This window comes from Ambystoma mexicanum, chromosome 5q (assembly GCF_040938575.1).
Source record: "Ambystoma mexicanum isolate Mex_15411 chromosome 5q, UKY_AmexF1_1, whole genome shotgun sequence".
Taxonomy (NCBI): domain Eukaryota; kingdom Metazoa; phylum Chordata; class Amphibia; order Caudata; family Ambystomatidae; genus Ambystoma; species Ambystoma mexicanum.
Window position 1 is genome coordinate 704,395,520 of NC_090933.1, and position 26,270 is coordinate 704,421,789.

The 26,270-nt window shown below is 48.3% G+C and overlaps 1 protein-coding gene across 17 annotated transcripts in view; it reads right to left on the reverse strand.

The window, feature by feature from the left end:
• The window catches only part of NCOA2 (nuclear receptor coactivator 2), a 2,606,235-nt gene that overhangs the window by 336,427 nt on the left and 2,243,538 nt on the right, over positions 1–26,270 (reverse strand). For all 17 annotated transcript variants that reach the window (XM_069621172.1, XM_069621171.1, XM_069621170.1 and 14 more), the window contains one exon: positions 1,258–1,423. In XM_069621172.1, the coding sequence (XP_069477273.1) occupies positions 1,258–1,423 (166 nt within the window). The remainder of the gene's footprint in view (positions 1–1,257; positions 1,424–26,270) is intronic.

Genomic DNA, 26,270 nt, shown 5'->3' on the forward strand with positions numbered 1-26,270 from the left:
CAGGACTGTGAGGCGTGTCCTCTGGCTCAAGCCCTTGCACCGTATCTCTCCAGCTCTGAAATCTCTCCATTGGCTCCCAGTGGATGCAATGATTAAATTCAAAACCCTCTGCATTGTCCACAAGGCTTTCTGGGGCCTGGGTCCAAAAAACCTTCAGCTAGTCCTTCGTAAATGCCTGCCCTCTCGAGCTCTTTGCTCCTCTGCCTCCAACTCCCTCAGGGTCAGTCGTTTTTCTAAGAAACACGCTTGGGTTAGATCTCTGGCTTTGGCTGGGGCCTTCCTCTGGAACAGCCTCCCTGCCACTCTAAAACTTGAGGAGAACCATCTCCGGTTCCGAAAGCAGCTCAAGACCTTCCTCTTTCCTCTGCCTTCACGCCACCTCTCCCCTGCTGACCTGTTCTCTCTTGGCACTGTGCACCCGGCCACCCTCTGTCCCCTGGCCCCAGGTACCTGTTCACCCTGCCATCTTCCTGCACTGCCTCCTGGCCACCCCTTGCACTGAGGACTGTATCTGTACCCATACAGTCCCCCAAACCCCTTCTTTTTCTTCTCTTTCTGCACTTAAGACCTTCCCAAGTTTGCTGCTGTAAACACAGCACTTGCCACTTGATGGCTGCATTACCACTGTTAATTGCCGCTACCACCTATTTATTTTATTTATTACTATTTTTCTTTTCCCCACTACTCCGCACTTTGCACTCCCTCCCACCCCCACTCCCACTCCCAAGCACTTTTCCCCTCTCCTCTCCCCTGCACTTGCACATTCTCAATGTCACTGGGCCTAGTAAGATTGTTTGTCTCTCCCCTGTTCCCCTCCCTTGCCTTGTCGCGCTCTGAAACACTTGTGTACGAGCGCGTTACAAATAAAATATCATATCATATCACTACGCCCAGTGTCAAATCTTTTTCCGAGCAGCAGAGATGGATGAGGATATCTATTAGGTGAGGAATCTGCAGGAAAAAAGCAATCCATTGAAAGGTAGCGACGAACCTTAGGCGGTCACAGCTTGTATTTAAAATGCTTCTGCACACCTTTACAAGTCTTCTACGCTGCATAACGTAGACCTTTATGGTGTCCAGTAGTGAAAATGGTTTTAGTTCTGGTAAATTACCTATACCATTAACTGTACAGTAAGTGGTGACATTTACAGCTCTAAATGCTCATTTAAGTTTTCAAAGTTTAGCATCAGACTCCTATTTCAATTACACGATTTCTATCTCTGTGTATTTAAATTCAGAGTCCAACAATTAACCTACCTGGCTGACAAGTTCTGGTATTCCAAGAGCTCTGTCAATTTCTTCTAGACCGTCAAAAGTCCTAAAAGCCATGTACAGCTGATCGAGGAGGGTTCCCTCATCACTAACTGGTTCTGAGACAGGATGCTGGCACATCAGTTCCTCTGGTGAACTGACAAACTGTTGTCTGAAAAAAAGTGGAGAAATGTACCCTCATTAACCATAAGAAGGACCAAAAATAGCAAGTATTTCAAGGACCAATCTCATTAGATTGCTAGTTCTTTATATTCTTAATGCAGGTATTGTAGGCTTCATTTTTCATTTAAAGTATAGCATATTTCACAAAACATGATGTAGATTCCGGTGCAGATCTATTTCAAAGGTCTGTAATACAGTATATGAGAATGTACCAGAATAATAGTTCCGTGAGTTATGTGCTTGCTTTCAAACTTTAATCACAAGTTAGAATTTGAACAGGATAGGAAATAGCTTTTATCACTACGGGGTCAATAAATGGTAGTCATCTGAGTAATGAGATTAACATATTGTTAAAAAAACATTTTTGGAGGGTTGCAGTGGAATGCACGATGCATGAGAAGATCGTTTGTGACCCCCATGCATTTTTTTTTAAAGTTGAACAGCAGCATTGTGATCAGTTACTGTCTTGTTTACATTTCACTAACAGGCATAAAATGCTTTTTTTCCTTCACACATTAAATAACATCTGCCCGTTTAAGGACCCATTAATGTGAAATGCGTTCCCAGCACACGTGGGGGCAAGGAGCCCATCACAAATTTCAATGCAAAGGAATGCCCAACGCATCACTTGAATTGGCATACAGGAACACAGAAATGTACAGGTCATTTTGTGAGTAAGAGAACCTGTGCACTTCTTTAAATTATGCAAGTAAGACAAGGTACACCCCCTCTGCACTTTTAATGCTTACTGTTTACAATGGGCCCAATGTGTGTGCAATAAAAAGTGTTTAAACAAAAGTGTATTAAAACAAGTGTATTAAAAAACATTTGCTTGTAAATGGTCTGTGTAAAGATGGATTTACAGAATAAGCCTATCTTGGTGAACAAGAATAGACACCAACGTCTTGTCAAACTATCTGGGTAGTATGACTGAGCAGCAAAGCTTCGACTTGGGAAGTGTTTGAGTGGTGAAGGATTCAGTTAAACCGACACAAAGCACTCTTAATAATACTAAATGGGGAACATGTATACAAATACAGTTATTTATTTAGACCTTAGATAAACTCTTAGCAATGAAAAACACAAACATTCACTATTACTATATACACATCCACTTTGGTGTGCTCTGTTAAGAGCACCAATACTTTACTTTTATAATACAGTTAGATCAGTTCCATAAGTGTTCAGATGAATTTCTAAAATCAGCCTCTGGGGAAGGATTTTAGGAGGCCACCTTATTTATGGTAAACAGAAAAGACACTGGGCCTCAGTACATGGAAGGCGGCCCCGTAATGAACTGTGCCGGTAATGGACCGGCACCGTTCATTACGGGCCGCCTCATTATGAGGTCTGCATCGGGTCCCGCAAAGGACGTCTGGTCAGACCAGGCGTCCTTAGCGGGACCCGCTAGCAGACCAGGATGCTAACAATGGGCTCGTTGTTAGCATCCTCCCCATTCCCATTGAGCCCTATGGGGGATCAAATGGGGATGTACCGGGTCCCGGGAAAGGGTATTACCGGGACCTCCAAGGTCGGAATGGCCCAGTTATTGCCTATTTATGGAACACAGACCTGGTACCCGCTATGGGGGTAGCCATGCCGGTAAGAACGGTATTAGGGACTAAACTCTCAATATAGGCCTGTATAACACAAGTCGGTAGAGCGGCTGATTAGCCAGGATTATTTTAGGAGGGAGTTTTATGAGCTGTAGAGCAGTACAGAGAAATCAGTACATACATAGACTCAAGAAAACACTTGCACACTTAAAGTTATATAAAAATCAATCTAAAATGCAGCAACTAACAACATTCAGTTGTGAATGGAATTAAATGTACACAAGGAACAATAATGCAGATAAGTAACTTTCTATGCTTCCCATAACCAGCACATCGAGTGACGTCAATTAAGGTCTGCAGCTGCATTTATATGTATCACCTTGGCAAAATTTGAGTTGGAGGGAAAGTTTAAGGTTAAACAGAACACAGTTAGCAACTGTTAATAACAATTTCACTCTCCCAGAGGGATATAGGGAGTCTGTATCCTAGCAATAAAAGTGTTAACAATTAAAATCTATGGAGGTCCCAGCATTACCAAAGCCAGTAGGATAAAGAAGATGGACCTTTGGGAAACCAGCACAGGCAAAGTTAAATGGACAGTTCCAGTTCTGATGAAGAGAAGGAAACAGGGGAGCTCTAGCAGAGCCTTCCTGATAATACACAGGCTGTTAGGCCTGCACAGAGGAGTTGATGTCAACTCTCACTTGAAGGAAACAGCGCTTCCCAAGCCAGGAATCACTGAAAATAGCACGAGATAATTACAACCCAAGCCCCACAGTTCCTTGAAGATGAAGAAATTGAAGCTGGCTTCCTTGGGTGCAACGATGCAGACCCGGATTCCTGCTCCTTGGTCGTGGCGACTAAAGGGGTACCTTTGGCGAGCTTCTGCAGCAGCACTCAGGAGAAGGGGTCAGCAGCAAGTGATACAGCTCATTTCAGTGGCTCTTTGTGGTTTTGGTGCCTTTTTCTAAGCGCCAAGAAGAAACGAATATCACTGGATGGATTCTCCTCGATTATTCGGTCCTGAACTCTGATGAGGGGACTTTTGGTGAAGAATTCCTGCCTCTGGAGGACCACACGAATGCCTCCAAAGTTTCAGCCGGATTCGATCTTCAGATGACTATGCACTCAATAATGGTCCAGGTGCCCCGGGTATTCGTGTTCTGCAGCCCAGGAAAGTCACAAGACATTGGGGGATGGACCAAAATGAAGGTGGTCTTGAGGCCACCAGCCTAAGGGTGGAAGTTGTCTTTGGCGGGTCTTCCCTGTCGATGTGAAAACAGGGGGTCAGCTCAGTTGCAGGGCTTCACTGGTGCTTCTGTGGTCCTGGAAGGTGCTGCTAGCGACTGCTCATATTCTGCTTCCGATTCCTTGGTCCAATGGTCGACTCTGCCTTTGATCGCAAAATCCTTGCCTTATATCCTGGAACCCATTCATTCACACTCACAGAGCTGTCCATCAACTGGGTGTTGGCTGTCCTCCAAGACATCCTGCCGCCCAGTTAGATCTGCTTTCAGCCAGGCATACCTACAGACAAAGAACAGAGAAGATTCAGGGTCCTCCCTCACTTCCTGCCTTCTCAGACACAATGGACCATGGGCGGGCTTCAGGGCTGACGCCACCAAAAGGTAAAACTCCAAAAGGACTCAAATCTACTCTAAATCATAGAAGAAAAGCACAGAAGGAACAGACAAATGAAAAATGGCTAAAAAAGAAGACGGGAACATTTTGAGAAAATGGTCACCCATAGGTGCTGTAACGCAGCTGAGAAATCAGCCTGCTTGTAACCTGCTCAAAAGGTAGTAAAAAGTAGCCACTGTAACCAGCCATTTAAGATAGTCAGTGTAACAAAAAATTACATGAGGAGTGGGAGAAGGAGTTACAATGTAACCTCTCCAGTGCCTGACAGGGTGGTGCTTGCTGGACCCACAAAAAGAAAAAGTAAGTAAGATAGAAGGAGAAATTATTCACTGTAATGATCTTTCTATGGATTCTTCTCCCGCAGATTCCTCATCTTGATAGACTCCCAAAGCAGTTAGAATAACCGAGGAGGGCAGAAAGATTTAAACCAGTAGATTCTGGTAGAACCGCACAACCAAACCGTGCATCAGCTACCTGTGCAACATCCAAGGCATAGTGCTTGGTGAATGTATGCAAGGATGACCACTTGGCTGCCCAACATATGTCCCTAACAGGAGCCCCATTGGAGGGCCGTAGAAGCCAAATAAACTCTGAGTGATCCCTGATGGCCACTGGAAGCTCCCTGCCTGCCGGTTGGTAACATTCTGATATGCACAAAACAATCCAACGTGACAGAGTTCATTTGGTTATGGCAAGACATTTTCGAGACAAAGAATGGGCCACAAACAACTTGGATGTGCGAGCAACATAGAAGCTGAACGCTCTCTTCGGGTCAAGGAGGTGGAACCACTCTTCCTCTTTCAAAGAATGTAGAGGAGGGTAAAAGACAGGCAGATCGATAGACTGGGACAGGTGAAATTTAGAAACCACCTTAGGAAGGAAACCGGGCCTGACTTTGAGAGAGACTTTCTCACGAAAGAAACTTCAAAATTGAGGTTTGCAGCACAAAACTTGCAGCTCGTTAACCTTCCTGGCAGATGTGATTGCCACCAAGAAGGCTGTCGTAAGGGATACCAGCCGTACAGAACATGAGTGAATAGGCTCATACGGAGCTGCCATCAAGTAGATCAAAAACAGATTAAGATCCCAATCTGAGACGACAAAGGGGGTTGGCAGAAACTTAATGAGAAGGCCCTTCAGGAATTGGGACATGACCGGAATAGTAAATAAGGATTCTTGGTCTGGGAATCTCTTGAATACAGACAGGGCCGCCAAATACCCTTTGACCATGTTAAAGTGAATGCCTGACGAGGCCAGTGACAGAAGGAACTCCATCACTGTGGTGGTGGGGCAAGAGATAGGGTCAATCTCATGTTCCTTGCATAACTCCTCAAATCTTCTCCATTTTCACACATACAGAGATCTTGTAGAAGGTCTGCCTGCAGCCAGCAACACCTGAAGTACCTACTCTGAAAGGTCCCAGTCATCATAACTCAACCTCTCAAGAGCAACGCACATAGGTTGAGGGAATCCGGGGTCGGGTGGAGGACTCAACCCTCCGACTGGGTCAGGAGATCCAGACGCCGAGGCAACCGGTGAGGTTGACAGATGGTCAGATCCAAGAGATCGGAGTACTACGTCCTCCTCGCCCAATATTGGGCGATCAAGATCAGGGTCACACAAAATCTCTCCAACCTCCTCAGAACCCAAGGAATGACTGGAATCGGGGAGGGAGGGTAGTGGAGAGGGAAGGTCGAATCTAGCAGAAATGCACCCCCCCCAATGCACCATTCGCTGCGAATTCGCTTGAGAAAAACTGTTCACACTTCCTGTTGGACACTGTGGCGAACAGATACACTGCTGGGGAACCCCAGAGAGCGAAGACTACCTCTAGAACTTCCTGGCACACTTCCCACTCGTGTGAGACTGCTCTGCCTGCTCAGAGCATCCAGCAAGGTGTTCTACATCCCCGCCAGATGAACTGCCGAGACCAAGACATGGTTCTCCCGTAACCAGAATCATAGTTGTATTGCATCTGTGCAGAGGGGGCGGGAGTGCAGACACCCTGCTTGTTGAATAGTGCATGACCACTGTGTTGTCCGTCAGGACCAGGACATGCTTCCCTCAGAGACGGGGCAAAGGCCCTCAGGGCTAACTGAAAGGAACGCATGCTGGCAATAGTAAGATAGACACAAATGACCACAGTTCCAAGGGTGTTTATTGAACTTTGGCAAGGGTGTGATAAATGCCTATCTAAACCTAAATCTACAGATGGGAGCAAGCCACGACCACCAAAAAATAATAATAATGCAGTCCTAGTAGAGTCTTGTCAAATTAAAAAGGGCCTATACTAAAAAAGAAAAAACTATTGCCAATCTTTACAACCAAGTTACACAATAATGTGGTGTAATGTTCATGAAAAAGAAACAGGTGTTCACAAAAGAATATGTCAGTGTGTTCGGCCCGTTGGCCTCCCTTTTCCGCGTTTTCAGCACGGGGCAAGACGGGTCACTTGAACAAAGCACACACTCTGGCTTCTGCGGCACAAGGATACAGTTCCATTTTCCCAGTTCAGTACCTTCTGTGTCCAAGTCTCTCTACTTCTCGCAAGTCTCTAGACACAGAAGGCCTGCTGTACCGGAAACAAACACATAAATGTTCTCTTAAATATTTTACTTGGGTATTCACCCTGGATCCCGCTCTGCCGGACTCAGATCCTTTTCATAAGCATAAAAGTTCAATGCTGGATCCCCCTCTGCTGGGCTCGGATTCCTTTTCATAAAAGGTTTAATTAGTCTCCCTCAGCCAGGCTCGGACCAATTTGGATTTACTTTAAACTATAGAAGACTTTCGAATGTGCACAGGGTTTAGCTTGACCCGTTGCATGACCACTTTCGATATCAATATTTCTCTCACACTCAGCACCCGTTGGATACCCAACAGAGACTTTAGAATGAGCACTCACGTGGTGCCGGACCACTCTGTATATGGTGTTAATGTTTGTTTGTAATGCGCCGGTAGCCCGCGGGCATTAGGGCGCAGAGAGACAGATTCATTCTAGGCAGTAAAGGTGCAGAAGGGATGGCTAGGAAAACAGGAAGTTATTTGAAGAGGTGCCAAACTGTCTGAACCGGAAAATATTTCCCAGCACCCATGGCATAGATTGCCTGATGTTTGTGATCTTAGGGTCCTGTTCGGGATGTATTGTGTGAACTTCGATCTGAGGTATGACAGGGCCGCTCCATACAAGCATCTATGCACTAATGTCATAGATTTAAAGAGGATTCTCTCCTCAACTCTAAACCAATGGAGGGATCTTCTGGCCTCTGTCACATGGTCTCTTCTATTGATCCCTTTTATTACCCGGACCGCATTAGATTCCATTATCTGGCATTTGTTGGTGAATTTTTTTGATGCTCCCAACAAAAGTGAATTGCTGTAGTCAAGGCACGCCAGTATAATGGCCCTGGCTATTGTGGCCGCATTGTTCTCATTAAGAAGACGGCGGATAGCTCTCAGGAGCCTAATATAATAGGCATTATTTTTTGTGGAGGTAGTTTGTTTGAGCTTCCGATCCCAAAGTGGACTCCATCATCCCAAGTGTTTTTACATGGGGGACTACCTTGATACGCAAGTCTTTGACCGTAAATTCTTTACCAAGTTTACCCCTTGCTTGATCAGAGCCAGAAATCATAAGCTCAGTTTTTTGCTGTTCAAGCACATCCAGTTGTCTTCCATCCATTTGTCTATCAGATTATAGACGGTCATGATCTTTTCCTTATCTAACTGATAGTCACCCTCCAGTTCAAGCACTAGCTGTGTGTCATCGGCGTAGTTAATAAAATGTACGGTGATGGATTCTAAGATACAAGAGGGGATATGCTAGCTCCCTGTGGTATCTCTGCACTTATAGGGGTTGGTGTTGAGAACTTCTCTTCCCAGCGTACTCTGGCCACACGGTCTAAGAAAAGATGCCAACCATGCCAGAGCTGCCTTGGAGCATCCTGCTGTTTTCTCCAGTACTTGTTGTAGCAGTATATGGTCAACAAGATCAAAAGCAGCACTTAGGTCTAAGAGCATTAGTATCCCTGTCTTGCCCTTGTCCACTATGGAGAGCATTCGCGTTTGAAGATCTAAAATTAAAGTTTCTGTGCTGTGAGCAGCACGGAAGCCCGACTGCTGCTCATGCAGGATGTTATTGGCTTCTACATGTGCCTGCAATTGTTCTGTGCCAATTTCGTCCATGATTTTCAAGACAAAATTAGTGTTAGGGATTGGGCGCATATAACTGGGATCTTTAGGATCCAGACCCGATTTTTTTTTGCATTAATTATCTTAGACAGCACTGGGGCAAACAGTTCTTTATTTTACACAATTATTTTAGGAGGGTATCTTTTCTTTGTTTCCCAAAGTTCAGTTACAAAGTTCAACTATTTCTTTTGGCTTTAATTGTATTCGCGTTGCTTATCCCAAACGCTTCATACACTGTTCTCTCTATACAATGTTGGCGCTTGCAACCTTGGTTGAAACAAGCTGGTTTGGCATCGGTCTCTCCGACTCACCGGCTGTGCTTTCTTTTCGGTAGCCGGTTTGTTGTAGGAGCCAAGGACAGTACCACAATGGCACTCGCTCATCCCCACCTTGGTTATCAACGTGGGAGAGCCCGGGTACCTCCGACACACTGTGCAGATTTGATCAGCCTTAGCTCCTGTTCTTCGGTTTCATACTTTCCAAGGTTCATGAAAGTAACAGTCTTTATAGGTCACAGGTGCTTCCCTCCTTGCAACCCTCTCTGGTCTTGCCATCTTTCTCCTTGTATTAAACTGCCATCTTGGAACTGCTGTTTCCTCCTGTGTTTTGCCTCGCTCAGAGTGTGCTTTCGTGCTCCGCCTTTTATCCGTGTGGCAAAGTGTGATTGAAGTCAGGTGTGTGTAATGATCCGTAACTGCCCGACCTTGCCTGATCATGGTGTTGGGACATGTCAGGTATACGGTTCTGGTGTTAGACCATTGTCGCTCACGGTGAACTGTCAGTGAGAAAGTGTTTGTGTCAGAGGAAATGGCGGGTGGGGGAGGGCGGGTTGAGTTCCTAGGTATTGACGTGGCCCCTAGGGGACCATCCTGCATGGAAACAAAGCACAATCACACCACACAAACTGATACGCCAGACACAAGGTTCAATTCCCAAAATCTAGGGTTTATTGCAAAGCAAATAGTCTCAGTCGGCCGACTGGGTCTCACGTCCCGCAACGTGCGTCACCCAGACCTCGTGGGACGCAAGAGAGCGAACATTCTACATCAGTTCCATATATACAAAATGACAATAATATAATCAGTAATGACACTTCCAAAACCGCCCATAATGTATCTTCTTTAGCGAGGGTTCAGTGATTGCCAAATATGATGAATATGACGCCCTCGAAGACATTTATTCAGCAACAGTTGCAATCTGTGAAGGTGCAGACTCTATTCTTTGTTACCGAGAACATAGTTCTCTTGTTCTGCAAGCAAGCTGTGTTCGTAGGAGGAACACATTACAAGCCTTACTATCTATTGGTTTCTATTTGTGAGCTAGAGGTTAGCTCGATCTAAAGGGGCCCAAGAAAGGGGGCCGCAGAAGAGAGTATAATTCAAGCCATTAACTGCCTATTTCTACAGTTTCTGCCGCTCCAGCGAGACTAAATGGCACCTGCTTAGTGGTTAAATGCCTTTCTGCTTACTTTCAAGGACTTGTGAGGGAGGGAGAGAGGGAAACAGTACATCGCTGTCTGGTTTGTCTCTCAACATGTAACTTGTAGCCTTTCTCTGTGCATGAGCAGTACGAAATAGAATTCACTTTTAGCAAAGCATTTGAACAGAAGCAAAGAAAAAGCAAAATTGCAAAATGGCGAATTCTATTGTTACAAAATGGACACTCAATGGTTATGCTGACAATTCTGTACTGACGATGCTAGTCATACGATGCGGTTGTTTTTTGGCCAACATAATATATTGTCTAGGCTATGGTAGGGTATTTTCTAGACTAACAGTATCCTACCTAGTAGGATGGGGAAAAGGTGTTACAAGGAAGAGACTATCGCCTCTCACCCTTGGGTGTCCCACTTTCACTCCCGGAAGACCCCTCATCCAGGTGATCCTCCCGCACTGGTCCACCCACAGGAACTGGATCCAAAAGCGATGGCCATGTCATGACCACATGGATGACAAATCCCCGGGGACTGGCAGATGAGACACCTTCAGGTTTCTCTAATAAACTGATGGCCCGCAACTCCAGCCTGTTGATGTGCTAACTGGCTTCTGATAGAGACCAGAGGCTGATCACCTGCAAATCCTTGAAGTGGGCACCACAACCCTTTGGAGATGCATCCGTGACCATTCAGGTCTGAGGCCAAGGACACCAGAAGGGTTCCTTGCCATGAGATTGCTCCGCGTGTCACCAGCCAAGTTTGCGAACTACCTGGCTGGACACAGAGGTGATCCGTGAGTGATCCCAGATACTGAGACCACTGGTTCCTCAGTAGCCACTGAAGGGATCTCATCCGCAGCCTGGTCTCTGGCACTGGAAAAATACAGGAGGCCATGAGATGCAAAATGCAGAGGAAAGAAGTCGCTGGTAGGGCGGCGTGGTTCTGAAACAAATGCACCATCTGGGCTATATTGCAGACTCTCTTCGGGAGGAAAAGCCTTCCCTAACTGAGTGTCTAGGACTGCTCCGATGAACTGGAGCCACTGAACTGGTGTTAAATGGGCCTTCAAGTTGAGGGAGAGGCCCAGCCTGTGCAGTAGTAGGCAGGTGTCTTCCAGATGAGACCAAAACTTGCCCTGCCGACTTCCCCCGGATCAGCCAGTTGTCCACGTATGGGAATACATGGACCCTGGATCTCCTGAGGTGAGCCGCGACTACCGCCATGAGCTTGGTGAAGACCCTTGGAGCGCAAGTCAACCCTCAACGGGCACCACCTGGAACTGATGGTCCTTATCCTCTATGAGGAACCTTAGGAACTTCCTGTGCTTTTGGTGTATTGGCACGGAAATAAGCATCCTGCAGGTCTATCAACACCAGCCAGTCCTGAAACTCGAGGGTATGGAGAATTTCTCTCAACGTCACCATCCTGACTTTGTCTTCCTCTGGAACTTGTTTAGAGCCCCGAGGTCCAGAATGGGACGTAGACTTCCTCCCTTTTTGGGTACCAGGAAATACCGCAAACACCAACCTAATCCTCTTCGTTTGGGAGGTACCTCGTCCACAGCACCCTTCGACAACAGGGCTCAGTTCTTCCTGGAGCTCCTGTCCCGGTTGGATTGGGAGAGGTGAGGATCTGTCTGATGGTCTCTTTAGGAGGGGCTAACGTTAACCCCACTCAATCAACTTCAGGGGCAATGCATCAGAGGTTATCGCCTGCCACTGGGGCCAGTCTCTACCTCTCTTGTCGCCTCCAAGGCCCTCTACACGGCCCTCGAATCTCATTTCATCTCAAAACCCCAGGATATCATGTCAACCCTCTCACCCTCACCTCCTCTGCCCCACCCCTGCAGCCGCCTCGCCTCCCTCCTTTATATATTTTCCTCTGTTCGCCCCAGACGAGATTTCCAGACAAGTCCGATCTATGAAAGTCTCATCAAAACAGGTTCTTCGCTGTTCGTCCAAAACAATCAAGGACCACATTGACACACTTGCTACGACTCTGGCTGACTTCAGTAACCACTTCTTCACCTCTGGAGCCTTCCCCTCCCCTCTGATGCACTCTCTTGTTCAGCCTCTTCTCAAAAACCCACAGCCGACCCCTCTTGTCCGGCCAGCTATCGCCCGATTTCTATCACTCCTTTCCTGGGCAAAATCTTGGAAAAGCTGGCCATCTCCCAGCTTAATCTTCACACCGACTCTGTTGGTTGTCTCCATGACCAACAGTCTGGCTTCAGAGCTGCCAGAAGCACGGAAAATGCTCTCCTCAACATGCGTGAAGACCTGCTCACCAACCTAGACTAACATCACTTCTGTCCACATCCTTCTTGATCTCGCTTCTGCCTTTGACATGGTCAACCATGCCAAACTGCTCAACCGTCTCCGTTATAACCTGTTATTCACCCATCAGGCCCTGGCCTGGCAGACCTCTTTTCGCCCTGATCGACCCTCTCAGGTCCAACTTGGGTCATTCCTTTCCTCTATCGCACCCTCTACTTGTGGTGTTCCCCAGGGGTCTAACCTCTCTCCCTGGCTGTTCAACCAATACCTGGCACCCCTTGTCCACCACATTGCCGCTCTCTGCTCCAACTTTCAGTGCTATACAGATGACACTCAGCTCGTTTTCAGGCTTCCCTCCGCCACGTCTTCTCCCTCTCTCATCTCTCTCTGCCAGCCATCCAGGAGTGGTGTGCAGCCAATGATATCTGCCTTAATGCCAGTAAGACAGAGATTCTCATCGGCACACCGGCACCCTCCTTCCCTGTCACTCTCTGGCCGGCCTCCCTTAGCCCTCTACCTGCTCCCACATTTGAGGCTAAGAACCTCTGCATCATCTTCGACTCCAAACTCTCCTTCTCTCCTTACATCACTGACATCTCAAAGAAGTCAAAGTACCAACTGCACCTCCTCAAAAGTATTCTTCCTTTCCTCTCCTTCCCCTAGAAGCTTACCGTCTCTAGAGCTCTGGTTCTCTATAGGCTAGACTACTGCAAAAGCCTCTTTCTAAATCTGCCTGCCTCTACTCTCCGCCCTCTACAACTCACCCAGAACAGGACTGTGATACTTGTCCTTGGCCTCAAGCCCTCGGATCGTATGTCTCCAGCCCTGAAATCTCTTCATTGGACCCCAGTGGCTGCAAGGATCAAATTCAAGACCCTCTGCATTGTCCACAAGGCTTTCTGTGGCATGGGTCTAAAATACCTTCAACTCTCCCTCTGTAAATACCTTCCCACACAAGCTCTTCGCTCCTCCACCTCCACTCCATCAGGATCTGTTGCTTCTCCAAGCAAAGAGTTGGGGGTAGATCTCTTTCCTCGGCTGGGGCCTCGCTCTGGAACAGCCTCCCTGCCACTCTGAAACTTGAGGAGAATCCTCTCTCGTTCCGGAAGCACCTCAAGACCTACCTCTTTCCTTCTGCCTTCGCTCTTCCTCTTCCCTGCTGATCTGTCTGCTTCAGCTACGTGCACCTGGCTACCTTCTGATTTCGGGCCCAGGTCCCTGCCCACCCAGCCACACACCTGCAATGTGTCCAGGCAACCCTTGCACTTCGGTCTGTATCTGTAACCCTACAGTTCCTTTCCTGCACTTATCAGATACCCCTTGTCTGTGCCTTAAACCTTGCACTTGCCACCTGTTGGCTGCACTACCAGCTCAGCACTTCCACCTCTCCCCTTGCATGTTCTCAAAGTCACTGGCCTAGTAAGATCGTTGTTTGGTCATCCCTTGTTCCCCTTCCTTGCCTCACCACGCTCTGAAACACTTGTGTATGAGCGCGATACAAATAAAATATATCTTATCAATGCCCTGCCAAACCGTCCACCAGCCGTTGCATCGTGGGAGGGGAAATCAAAGTGGCTTAGAGTGCAGGGACATCCCCGCCACTGTTGCTACTTGATGGCCTCTAGAGGCTCCTCTGCCCTTTCTGGGGCGCAGGAAACACCTCTGCCCCTGCCTGGCTTGCACGAGCTGTGCCTTCCGGCCATAGGGTATATGGCTTAGCCGGCTGCACCGCTAGGCCCAGTGACTTAGTAGCAAAGTTGGATACTTTAAACTCTTCCAAGGATCGATCCGCTTTCTGGCCGAAAACCATGTCTCCCTCAAAGGGGATGTCCAGCAACTTGTTCTGAACATTCGGGGAGAAGCCCGAAGTTTTCAGGTAGGCCTGCCGCCTCATTACCACTGCTGAACCCATTGCTCGGCGAACACAGTCCGCTACGTCCAGGCCCGTTTGCAATGACTGCTTGGCTACCTCCTTCCCATCCTCCACCAGCTGTAAAAATCAGTCCCACATGGCACCCTCTTGGACGTATTCAGCAGCATGTTCCACGCTTTCCACAAGCCAAAGGAGTATTTTGCGAATCCACAGGCTGTTTGTGGCCTTGAGAGCCATGCTGCCAGTGGTGAACACCTTTCTGGCAATGCGTCCGATTTCTTTCCCTCTCTGTCCGTAGACAGAATGTCAGTGGATGACGCTAGTCTGGTGGTAATTAGTGGCAGCCTGTATAACCAACCCTTCCGGGAAGGTGTGTGTGGCGAAGAAAGAAGGGTCTCCTTTTGCTGGCCTAGACGTCTCTGTAAAATTGGCGTTTACAGGGGGAATAGTGCAAGGGTGCTGCTGTAAAGAGGATAAGGGGGCCACAATGGCTGGGTTAAATGCATGTTATTCTCACCTGTGGGACCCTCATCCAAGATATCGGTGAGCTCATACTCTGGAGGAGATGTAGTAGACTCCTTCAACCCAAGGGTGTCAACAACCCTGTCAACCAGAGCCCTGAACCTGACATTAGCATGAGTATAAGGCTCGTTTTGCTGCAACTCAAGATCTGGAGAAGTATCCAGGCCACGAGCGTCCTGTAAACCTTGAGCCAGGGCCATTAAATCGGCCTGGCCGTGGAAATAATCAATGCCGCTGGTTCCCGTGTAAATAGGGTCAACTTGATCATCTGGGTCATCAATGCCGAAAATGGACTGCATCGAGTCAAAGAACCCCGATCCTGATAATGCCACAAAAGAACCATCACGACTGTCAGATCTGAGGGCTTGATCACCAATGAGTAGGCTTCGAAGCCAAAGCGGCTTTCGATGCGGATGGTTACTTCGGCCCGAAGGACGCTCGGATGACCGACGGACATCGTGGGCCGCGGTATTCCAGCGAATTATGCCTAGTAGGTGAGACACTCGAAGGTGTCGACTGAGTGGTCGGCTTGGGGGCACAGAGAGCCACTTTTGCCACCAAAGCTTGCTGGAAGTTTGAAAACTTCCACACTCTTCCCAAGGGGTCAGCCCCACCGAGGGCTTACCTCATTCCGACGACAAGCTGGACTTGCGGCGGTACTGCTTTTTGTTCCGCAAGGAAGACGAGGAATGGTTCCTGGAATGGGACCGCCTGAAGCATGGGGCATATTGACTTGCTATATGACATGCATTACTTAACGTAAAAGCATTTCTGATGATTGTATCTGCTTAGATTCACATGCTGTGCATATGGTCCGACATCCAGTGGTCACCGCAGAGTATTGCATCTCGTTTTTCGGGGGACCGAAAGGGGACGTCGGCATAGGCGTGTCTGAAACACTATCCCTATCGTGACGTGTGTAGTACCCAAAATCCCTCACGCGCCGAGGTCCCTCCGATTGTATTTTTTCTGCCATGAGGGAGCCCAAGGCTATAGTGAGTGAGTACATGAAGAGAGAAAGTAGTAGGAAGTCTATGTTCCTTCAACCCCGAGCGGGGAGGCAGGGACGGCGCATGTGAATCTAAGCAGATACAATCATCAGAAATGCTTTTACGGTAAGTAATGCATGTCTTCTGATGCTTGTTAATCTGCTTAGAATCACATGCTGTGCATAGACTAGCGAGCAGTACCCGGAGTTGGAGGTGGGTTGTGAGAAGGAACAGTAGAAAAAAGATGTCTTAGTACTGCTTGCCCCACCTGAGAATCAGCCCTAGAATGAGTGTCTAGGCAATAGTGTTTTGTAAAGGTGTGTACAGAACTCCAGGTTGCCGCTTTGCAAATGAACTCTAGGGGAACATTTGCAATGAATGCTATGGATGCCCCAGTGCCTCGAGTAGAATGTGCTCTAGGCTTGAAGGGCAGTTCTCTCTTTGCAAGAGAGAAACATAGTGTGATGCATTTGACAATCCACCTTGATATTGCTGATTTAGAGACAGGATCCCCTTCTCTACCAGCTGCCACTGAAACAAAGAATTGTTTAGTTTTCCTCAGTGGTTTAGTTCTATCCATGTAGAACATGACTGCCCTGCGCACATCTAGTGTGTGAAGGCTTCTTTCGGCAATGTTAGTAGGTCTCTGGAAGAACGTGGGTAGTTCGATTGACTGGTTCACATGGAACTTCGAAATAAATTTCGGCGCAAATCTGGGATGAGTGCGCATAACTACCTTATCTTTGTGGACTGTAACAAAGGGGTCCGAAACCGAGAGGGCCTGTAGTTCGCTAACTCTTCTGATAGAAGTGATAGCTACTAGAAAGGCTGTCTTGTAAGTCAGGTCTTTCAGACTAGCTTTATGCATAGGCTCAAAAGGGGGTCCCATGAGCCTAGTTAAAACCACATTTAGATCCCACCCAGGGGCTGGGTGAGTGATGGGGGATACATTCTTTTAGCCCCTTCCATAAAGGCTTTAATCACAGGTATTTTCCACCACAACACCTTCTGCTGTGACGTGGTGTAGGCTGACAACGCCGCTAGGTGAACCTTTAAGGAATTGAAGACTAACCCAGAGTCCAACAGATGGGTTAGATATAACACAATGTGTGAAGGCGAGCAATCGGTGGGATTGATGCCTTTGGAACTGCACCAGATGACAAAACGTTTCCATTTGCTGGCATAGCAATAACGTGTGTTAGGCTTTCTTGCCTCCCTCAGTATGTCCATGCATCTTTGAGGGAGTTGCAGATGTCCAAATTCTATGACCTCAGGAGCCAGGCTGCTAAATTCAGAGTTTGTGGGCATGGATGCAGAGTCTCCCCCGTGTCCTGAGACAACATGTTGTAGGGGCAGGGCAGCTTGACTGGTGGGGAGAGGGACATTTCCATCAGGTGCACAAACCAAGGTTGGCGGGCCCACATGGGAGCCACCAGAATCATGGTAACTGGTTCCTGGTGCATCTTGTTTACTATCTTGTTCAGAAGGGGAGTCGGCGGGGAAAAGCGTAGACACATTTCCCCGACCAGGTTATCCAGAGACCGTTCCCCTTGGATCGGTTCTGGGGGTACCTGGAGGCGTAATCCTGGCATTGGGCATTCTCCTGAGTAGCGAACAGGTCGATCTCTGGAAACCCCCATTCTGCGAAGACGCTAGTTACAAAGTCTTCGTGCAGTCGCCATTCGTACTCTTTCTGGCAGAGGAATATCTCTGCTGAGTACGTCTGCCAGAAGATTGAGTTCCCCTGGAACATGTTGGGATATCAGGCGCTTCTTGTGTTTGAGAGCCCATATCCAGATGTTTTGGGACAGCTTAGATAGCCCTGGAGAGTGAGTGCCCCCCTGTTTTTTCAGGTAATACATTGCTGTTGTGCTGTCGGTTAGGACCAGCACTGTCTTCCCTTGCAGTTGCTCCTGAAAGGCTTTCAATGCTTTGAACACTGCTAGTAGCTCCAGTAGGTTTATATGGTTGGACGCTACCCGAGGGGACCACACTCCGTGCGCTGTCTGTTGAAGCAGGTGAGTCCCCACCGTGTGAGAGATGAGTTAGTCGTGAGAGTGGCTTCCACTGCAGGGGTGGTGAAGGTTTTCCCCTTAAAGAGGTTCTCCCTCGACCACCACTGCAGAGAGAGAATGAGGGCTGGTGAGACAACTAACAGATCTTCCCATTGTCTGCTGGCCTGACACCACTGGCTGTTGAGCCACTCTTGCATGGGATGCATGCGCAGCCGCGCGTGGGGGACCAAGTATATGCATGACGCCATCATCCCTAGCAAACGCATAGCTTTGCGTACCGTCACCTCTCGACTGGCTACATACTGAGGGACCTGAGAGAGCATGTTCTGAACCCTCTCGCTGGAAGGGAAGACTAGACCGTCTTCCGTAAGAATAAAAGCCCCCAGGAACTGTTTTACTTGGCTGGGGACTAAGCTGGATTTCTTTTCTTTGATAGAAAATCCCAGGCTGAACAGTAGGTCTACTGTTTTTTGGGTGTTCGAAAAACAAACGTCGAACAAGTCCCCCGTGATGAGCCAATCGTCAAGATAATGGTAAACAAAGTCTGCGCAGGTGTGCCACTGCCAGGACCTTGGTAACCACCCTTGGTGCCGAGGCTATGCCGAAGGGGAGTACCTTGAACTGGTAGTGTTTGTCCTGAATCACGAACCTTAGGAATTTTCTGTGCGCTGGCAGCATTGAAATATGAAAGTAAGATGTTCCGGTGAAAGGCGTCGATGTTTCGGCGGTCTGAACTGTGGAGGTCGGGCGAATTCCACGCAGTAACTGTGGGCGACCGTCCTTAAGACCCACTTGTCTGAAGTTATCCCCTCCCGTGACTTGAGGAAAGATGTTAATTGCCCCCCGACCAGGGAGACATGGGAGGGGACCTGGACTTGGTGGTCATTTCTGACCCGAAGTTGACGCTCCTCTGGAATTGGAGCCTCTGCCTCTATTCTTTACGCGCTTCTGACCCCTCTGGGGGTAGTAAGTGGAGCTTGCAGCAGGTTGACTTGAGTTAAAGTTGCCCGCGCCGAAATTATTTTGAGCGGCGGGGGGCTTGTCCTTGAAAGGACCGCCGAGAATTACTGTCCCTCTGTGAAGAGGGTTTCTGGGAAATTTGGTGCAGCGATTTAATAGTCTCGTGCTCCTTCTTGGCTGTCTCCAACGCGTCGTCTACCGCCTTCCCGAAGAGGTTGGCCTCTTCGATGGGTTTGTTTATAATGGATTCCTGGGTCTCAGGCCTGAAGCCCGACGTGCGCAGCCACGCGTGCCTCTTTACGAGAGTACCCTGTGCGAGAGACCTGCCTGCTGTCTCTGCGGTGTCCAGTGTATTCTTTACCACATTCTGATTGGCAAGTTTGCCCTCCGAGACAATGGCGAGAAGCTTGGCTCTGGTTGGTTCCGGATCCTCTTGAAGGCCTTCCTGGAGTAGGTTCCATTGGGCGTCGACATAGCTTGCCAGTAACGTTGTGTTATTGGCAATCCGGACGGTATAGGCCACTGCCGACATAACCCGTTTGCCTAAGGCATACAACCTTTTGGACTCCTTGTCCGGGGGTGACTCTCCCGTGGCAAGGGGAACCCCTGCTCTCTTGCGAGTGTTGGTCACCACCAGCGAGTCTGGGATTGCGTGTCCTTTGATATAAAGCGGGTCGGTGGGGGAGGGTCGGAAAAGTTTTTCGACCCTTGGGTACACAGCCCTAGTCTGAGCGGGTGTGAGTAAGGAAGGGGCCAGTCATCTCTTTACAGAGCTCAAGAGAGGGATAGACTGGCTTGCCGGAGGCCTTTCATTAATAATGTCCTCCGCGAAATCTTGTTCGGGCAAGGCTTCAAGCGTGGCAATTTTAAAGAATTCCGCTGCTTTTTTTAACATGTTGTTGAAAGCCAATTGATCATCCACCGGGGAAGCTTGTCGAATCAGGGTGGATGGGGGAGAGTCGAGGAAGACAATATCCGAGTTGTGATCGTCCTGCTGGGTGTCCTCCCAGTTGTCCGTTGCTCCTCGATCTTCCCCATAGTTGTCCAGAAAAGAAGACTCTTCTTCTGTATAGATGTCTCTATACGTGTCCATCTGGACATCTTCTTGATAGTCAACTTGGTGTTGGACATCTAGTGTTTGAGGGTTAGGGTCTACCCGAGCTTTTTTCAGCAGAGGTTGATCAGAAACCCTGACAAACTGCTCCAGCCGATCCATACACCCCTCGAATTGCTCCGCGGTCCACTTGGATGACCCAAATGGACCTAGCTGAGTAGGAACCATGTTTTCCACCCTAGGGCGTCGAGAGGATATCCTCAGGGTGCTTGAGAGGGGTACCTGCCTTTCTTCGTAAGAGTCTTCGGGATCGTCTTCCAAATCCGTAGCAATCCTATTGATGCTCTAACGGATGGTCATCGAAGCTTCGGGAGACCATGCCTCCGATCATGTGTTGGCAGTGAAAAAGGCTTCCGCGGCTCCAGAAGGGCCAGCGGATGGCTTCTCGGGTAGAGGCCTACTTGTAGTTTTCGGGCCTGTACGGGCCTTGGAAACCTTGCAATCCGTCGAAGTTTCTTGTTCCGAAACTTTGGCACGTGTAGTTTGGGGAGTAGCGCCCTTGTTATGTTTTTTATGCCCAGTCGTCATCTGCTGCTGCGGATGCGGGGAAGGCTTTGGATCATACCGATCCGTGGATGCCGCCGAAGTTTCCGGCGGACCTGTTGGCGCTTTCGCCTTCTTCGACGAAGTCGTTGAGGAGGGCACTTGGGTTTTGTGCTTTGTGCGGTGCGATTGTACACCCCTGTCACCGGGTGTGGTCCCTGTAGCAAGACCGGAGTTGAGCCTGGAAGGGTCGGGGACGGTCGTGGCGGCCCTAGAATAGCCCGCCTCAAGGTCTAGAACGTCCGCGTTGGACGTTTGGTCATCCGATGTACCCCTGTCACTTTTGGCTGGTGTCGCGGCAGGGGAGGGAGGCGCCACGCGTGACATTCCGTACGCGGCCCACCGTTTCAACCGGCGCTCCTTAAGGGTTTTAGGTCTAAGGAGGTTACACGCCGAACACCGCTTCTCGTCGTGCTCTAGGGGGAGACGAGCGTTACATGACGTGTGCTCGTCTTTCCACGGATATCTGACCCTACACACAGGGCAGAATCTAAATGGAGTCCTTTCCATAGCAGAAGGGAAGGGTGACCAGACCAAAAAGGAAAGCAGTGGAAAAGAGGAAAGACATAATTTTTAACAGTATGGCAAACCCCGAGCCCACTCTCCCTACTGTGTAGGCCGGCCAGAAGGCCAGACCACGTGGAAGTCCGAACGCCGGATCTTAGGCGCCGGAACCCACAGCCGTAGACGATTCCCCTGTAGTCTTCGTCGAAGATGTTCTTGATGGGCAAAGTGACTTAACAGGGATTAAACCGACAATTCGGTAAGATAAACAATGTCTCATGAAGAGCTCTGCTATAGGGCGATCAGTTATCTGGGCGGAAAAAAACAATCTGAGGGACCTCGCCGCGTGAGGGATTTTGGGTACTACACACGTCACGATAGGGAAAGGATTAGCCACCCTTGGATTTCTCCAAAGCATCACCAAGCCCACTCACATCAAAGGACGTACACTGGACTGGGTTGCACATCACAACTGTCCTATCCCTTTCTCCACCACCACCCCATTACCTTGGTCAGACCATTTCTATATCAACTTTCACATTGACACGTCTTCAGCTCCCGCCAAACCCTCTATCCTTCTCCCTGCCACTCTTTCTAGGAGCTCGAAGAAGCTGACAAAAGACACTCTCCTACCGCACCTTCTAGTTCCAGCTCTGCAACCTCCCTTTCTAAATGATCCTGTTATCCTAGCCAACACCTTCAACCAGGTGATTACCACTGTGGTAGATATCATTGCCCCCCTTAAGCCCAAAAAAGCCAAGAAAACCAAGCACTCTAATGCCTGGTTCTCCCAAGCTCTCATGGATCTCCCGAGCCAAAAAAAGGCTATCACTCTCGGCATGGAAAAGAAACCCTACTGAACTGAACAAACCCGCATTTAAGACGATTGCGAGAGAATATAAAACAGCCATCATTCATGCCAAAGGTGATTCCTACAATACTAGGATCAACAATGCAAAATCAGGGACCAAAGAAATCTTCGCGATTTTTAGGGAACTGGAAACGCCCTCATCTCCACCCACCACAATCGTTAAAGATCAATCATGGTGCAACCAAATCCAATCTGCCATTCTTGACAAACTTGACACCTTGCACACCAAAATTCTTGCCCATCAAGAAGCCCTCGCCTCCCTCATAGCCTCCCACACATCACCCCCCACGTGCTATGCTGACAACCGGACTCCCAAATTTGAATTCACTGCCATGAACGAGACAGAGGTCACTGCTCTCATAAAATCCATTAAGCCTTCCAATTGCAAAGGGGACGCATGCCCGGCTCACATAATCAAAGAATGTGCACCAGCACTTGCGCCATTTGTTACTGCTTTCATCAATTCGTCCTTCCAAACAGCTCATGTGCCTACTTCCCTTAAAGAAGCCTGGGTGAGACCTCTACTAAAGAAACCCTCTCTCGATCCAATGACACCGGGGAACTATAGACCCATCACCACGGTTCCGTTTCTATTGAAAGTCCTGGACAAAGCAGCCTACCTGCAAATTCAAAAATACATTGAGGACAATCACCTTCTTGGACTTTGCCAGTCTGGCTTTCGTCTTCGCCATGACAAAGAAACGGCACTACTAGATTTGAAACCAAATAGATGACCTTAGAGATGTAGGCAAACCTGCTCTCCTCCTGCTACTAGACCTCTCCGCTGCCTTCGACCTCTTTGAGCACTAAACCTTATGTCAGCATCTCACCTCCACAGCAAACTTCTCTCCTAAGGCCTGTGACTGGATTAACTCTTTCCTTCAGGAGAGAGTAATGAAGGTCTTTTCCGAATCGGCCAATGCCACTCTGAGCCCTATCAAATGTGGGGTCCCACAGGGCTCATGCATAGTCCCTACGCTGTATGACCTTTTTACCAGACCCCTATTCAAAATGTTAGACTCTTTGGGCATCTCATATACTAATTATGCAGATGACACCCAGGTGCTCATACCTCTCATAGGAGACTATCTAGCTGACTAACACCCTCAACCTCATCTACTCCACCATACAATCTTGGATGGCAGACAATTGGCTCTGTTTAACCAGTGACAAAACGGAACTCCTGCTGATAGGATCCCCCTTCACTCTAAATAAACTTGCCAAAGAATACCATACATTCACAATCGATAATATCCCTATCGCAGTATCACAAACGATCAAAACACTAGGCGTATACCTTCAACCAAACCTCACCATGGACAGGCAGGTCAACGCCATTGCGTCCTCTGCAGCTTACTACGCCAAACTGATTAACGCTGTCAGACCATTCCTTACCCAACAGAACTGTATCACCATAGCTAGAGCCCTCATCGGCTCTAGACTTGATTACTGTAATGCCCTCTTCATTGGCACATCTCAAAAGAACCTGGCAAAACTTCAGATAGCACAGAACAACGCCTTAAGGGCAGCCACTGGCCTTTCACGCAGGGAACACATCTCCACGATCAGAAGACAGGCACACTGGCTACCTATTAAGGAAAGGGTCGTATTCAAAACACTAACCCTTACCCACAAATGTATTCACGGCCTCGCCCCCAGTTACCTTACTAAAAGGATCTCCAGACAAACAGCCTCCAGACCTGCAAGAACTGCATATGCTAACCGCATCACAGTACCTCACTCACGCAGAGTGCGTGCTGGAGGATCTAGCTTCCCAACTATGGCCGCCACTCTTTGGAACAAACTCCCAGACCAAATTAGATCCATCGCGTCCCATGCTGCCTTCCGCAAGGCCCTAAAGACAAGGCTCTTTGTCTAAAGAGCCTTTCTGCTTTTTACATAATGTTTCTACCACTGTTATAATCTGTACTCGACACACTGTACTGTAGAACATTGTACTCTGTAATTTAACTGTATAAGTAACTGTATGTTGTTAAGCTTCACACATTGGGCTGCTTATTGTAACCCACAAGCAAGCCTCCTTAAGTATACTTATAGCGCCTCGTTGCCTAGAGGGCTGCAGTTCGCTTTACAAATCCAAAAAAATATGTAAAATAAAAAAAATAGGTATAGTGTTTCAGACACGCCTATGCCGACGTCCCCTTTCGGTCCCCCGAAAGACAAGATGCAGTACTCTGCGGTTACCACTGGATGTCGGACCATATGCACAGCATGTGATTCTAAGCAGATTAACAAGCATCAGATATATATATATATGGGATACATTACTCACCGTAATCGTATTTCTGATGCTTGTATCTGCTTAGATTCACATGCTGTGCATAGGCCGACATCTAGTGGAAGCTGCGGAGTATTACAGTTTTTTTTTTCGAAACTCGAAAATGGGCGTCGACACAGGGCGTGCCAGTAATACTATCCCTAGTGTGACGTCCACTGTACCAAAGATCCCTCACGGGTCTAGGATCCTCAGATTGTATTTTTTCTGACATGAGGTAGCATGAGGAGTAGCGGGAGTACAGATAATCCAAGCAGATAGATAGAAAGGTAAGACTACAAGCAACCATGCGCCTTCTCTCAGAGGGGAGAAAGGGTGGGTCGCATGTGAATCTAAGCAGATACAAGCATCAGAAATACGATTACGGTGAGTAATGTATCCCTTCTGAGGCTTGTGGAATCTGCTTAGATCACATGCTGTGCATAGATTAGCGAGCAGTACCTGAAGGAGGTGGGATGTGAGAAGGGTCATGAGCAAATAAGTGTCTTAGAACCGCTTGTCCCACTTGTGTATCTGCCTTGGAATGTGTGTCAATGCAGTAATGCTGAGTAAAAGTGTGAATAGAGCTCCAAGTAGCTGCTTTGCAAATGGTGTCAAGGGGTACATTTGCAATGAAAGCCAGAGTGGCCCCAATGCCACTAGTAGAGTGGGCTCTTGGCGTGAAAGGCAGAGTTCTTTCAGAGAGTGAGTAACACAGCTGGATACAGTTAATAATCCACTTCGAGATGGCACCTTTAGAGACGCGATCCCCCTCTCTGCCTGTAGCTACGGAGACAAACAGTTGATCTGTTTTCCTTAGCGGTCTGGTTTTATTTACATAGTAGAGGACCGCCCTACGCACATCTAGGGTGTGTAGTTTCACCTCAGCCGAGCTTTGAGGGCCCTGGAAGAAAGCCGGAAGCTTGATGGACTGGTTTACGTGGAATTTAGATATAAACTTAGGCGAGAACCTAGGGTGTGTGCGTAAAACCAGTTTGTCTTTATGGACAGTAAAGAAGGGATCCTGCACTGACAGACCCTGAATTTCACTGACCCTTCTTATAGAAGTAATAGCTACTAAGAAGGCGTTTTATAAGTCAGGTGTTTGAGACTGCTTTTATGCATGGGCTCGAAGGGGGGGGGGGCATGAGCTTAGATAGCACCACATGAAGGTCCCACCCTGGTGGTGGGTTTGAAATAGGAGGGTGAAGTCTCTTTACTCCTTCCATGAAGGCTTTAACTACTGGTACTTTCCACCACGAGACCTTGTTATGGGAAGTGGTATATGCCGACAGGGCTGCCAGGTGTACTTTCAGTGAGTTAAAAACCAATCCTGCATCTAGCAGGTGGAGCATGTATGTAACAATAGTGGAAGGAGTACAATCAACTGGGTTGATTTGTCTACTCTGGCACCAGATAACAAATCTCTTTCACTTTGTCAAAGTAACAGTGCCTTCTGTTTGGTTTCCTAGATTCCCTTAGGATGTCCATACACCTCTGTGGTAATTTGAGATGTCCAAACTCTATGACCTCAGGAGCCATGCTGCCAGGTTCATTGAGTTGGGTTGAGGATGCACTGTTTGACCTTGGTGCTGGGACAGTAGGTTGTACCAGGCTGGAAGTTTGATGGGCTCGCACACCGCCATCCTGCGTAGGTGTGGGAACCACGGTTGTCTTGCCCACATAGGAGCAACTAGGACAAGCGTCATCGACTCTCTGTTCCTCTTGTGGACCACCTTCCTGATGAGGAGTTGGTGGAAAAGCGTACGCAAACATCCCTGACCAGTTCATCCACAGGGCGTTCCCCTGGGAGTCTGGTTGGGGGAACCTGGATGCAAATCCTGGGCATTGTCTGTTTTCGCTTGTGGCGAATAAGTCTATAGTGGGGAAACCCCACAGAGAAGATATCTTCTACAACCTCTCTGTGTAGAACCGATTCGTGTTCCTCTGGGAGGGGGTCTCTGCTCAGAGCATCCGCTAGGGAATTGAGTTCCCCTGGAACATGTTGTGATGACAGGAAGATGTTCCGTCTGAGTGCCCATATCCAGATTTTCTGGGCAAGCTTGGACAG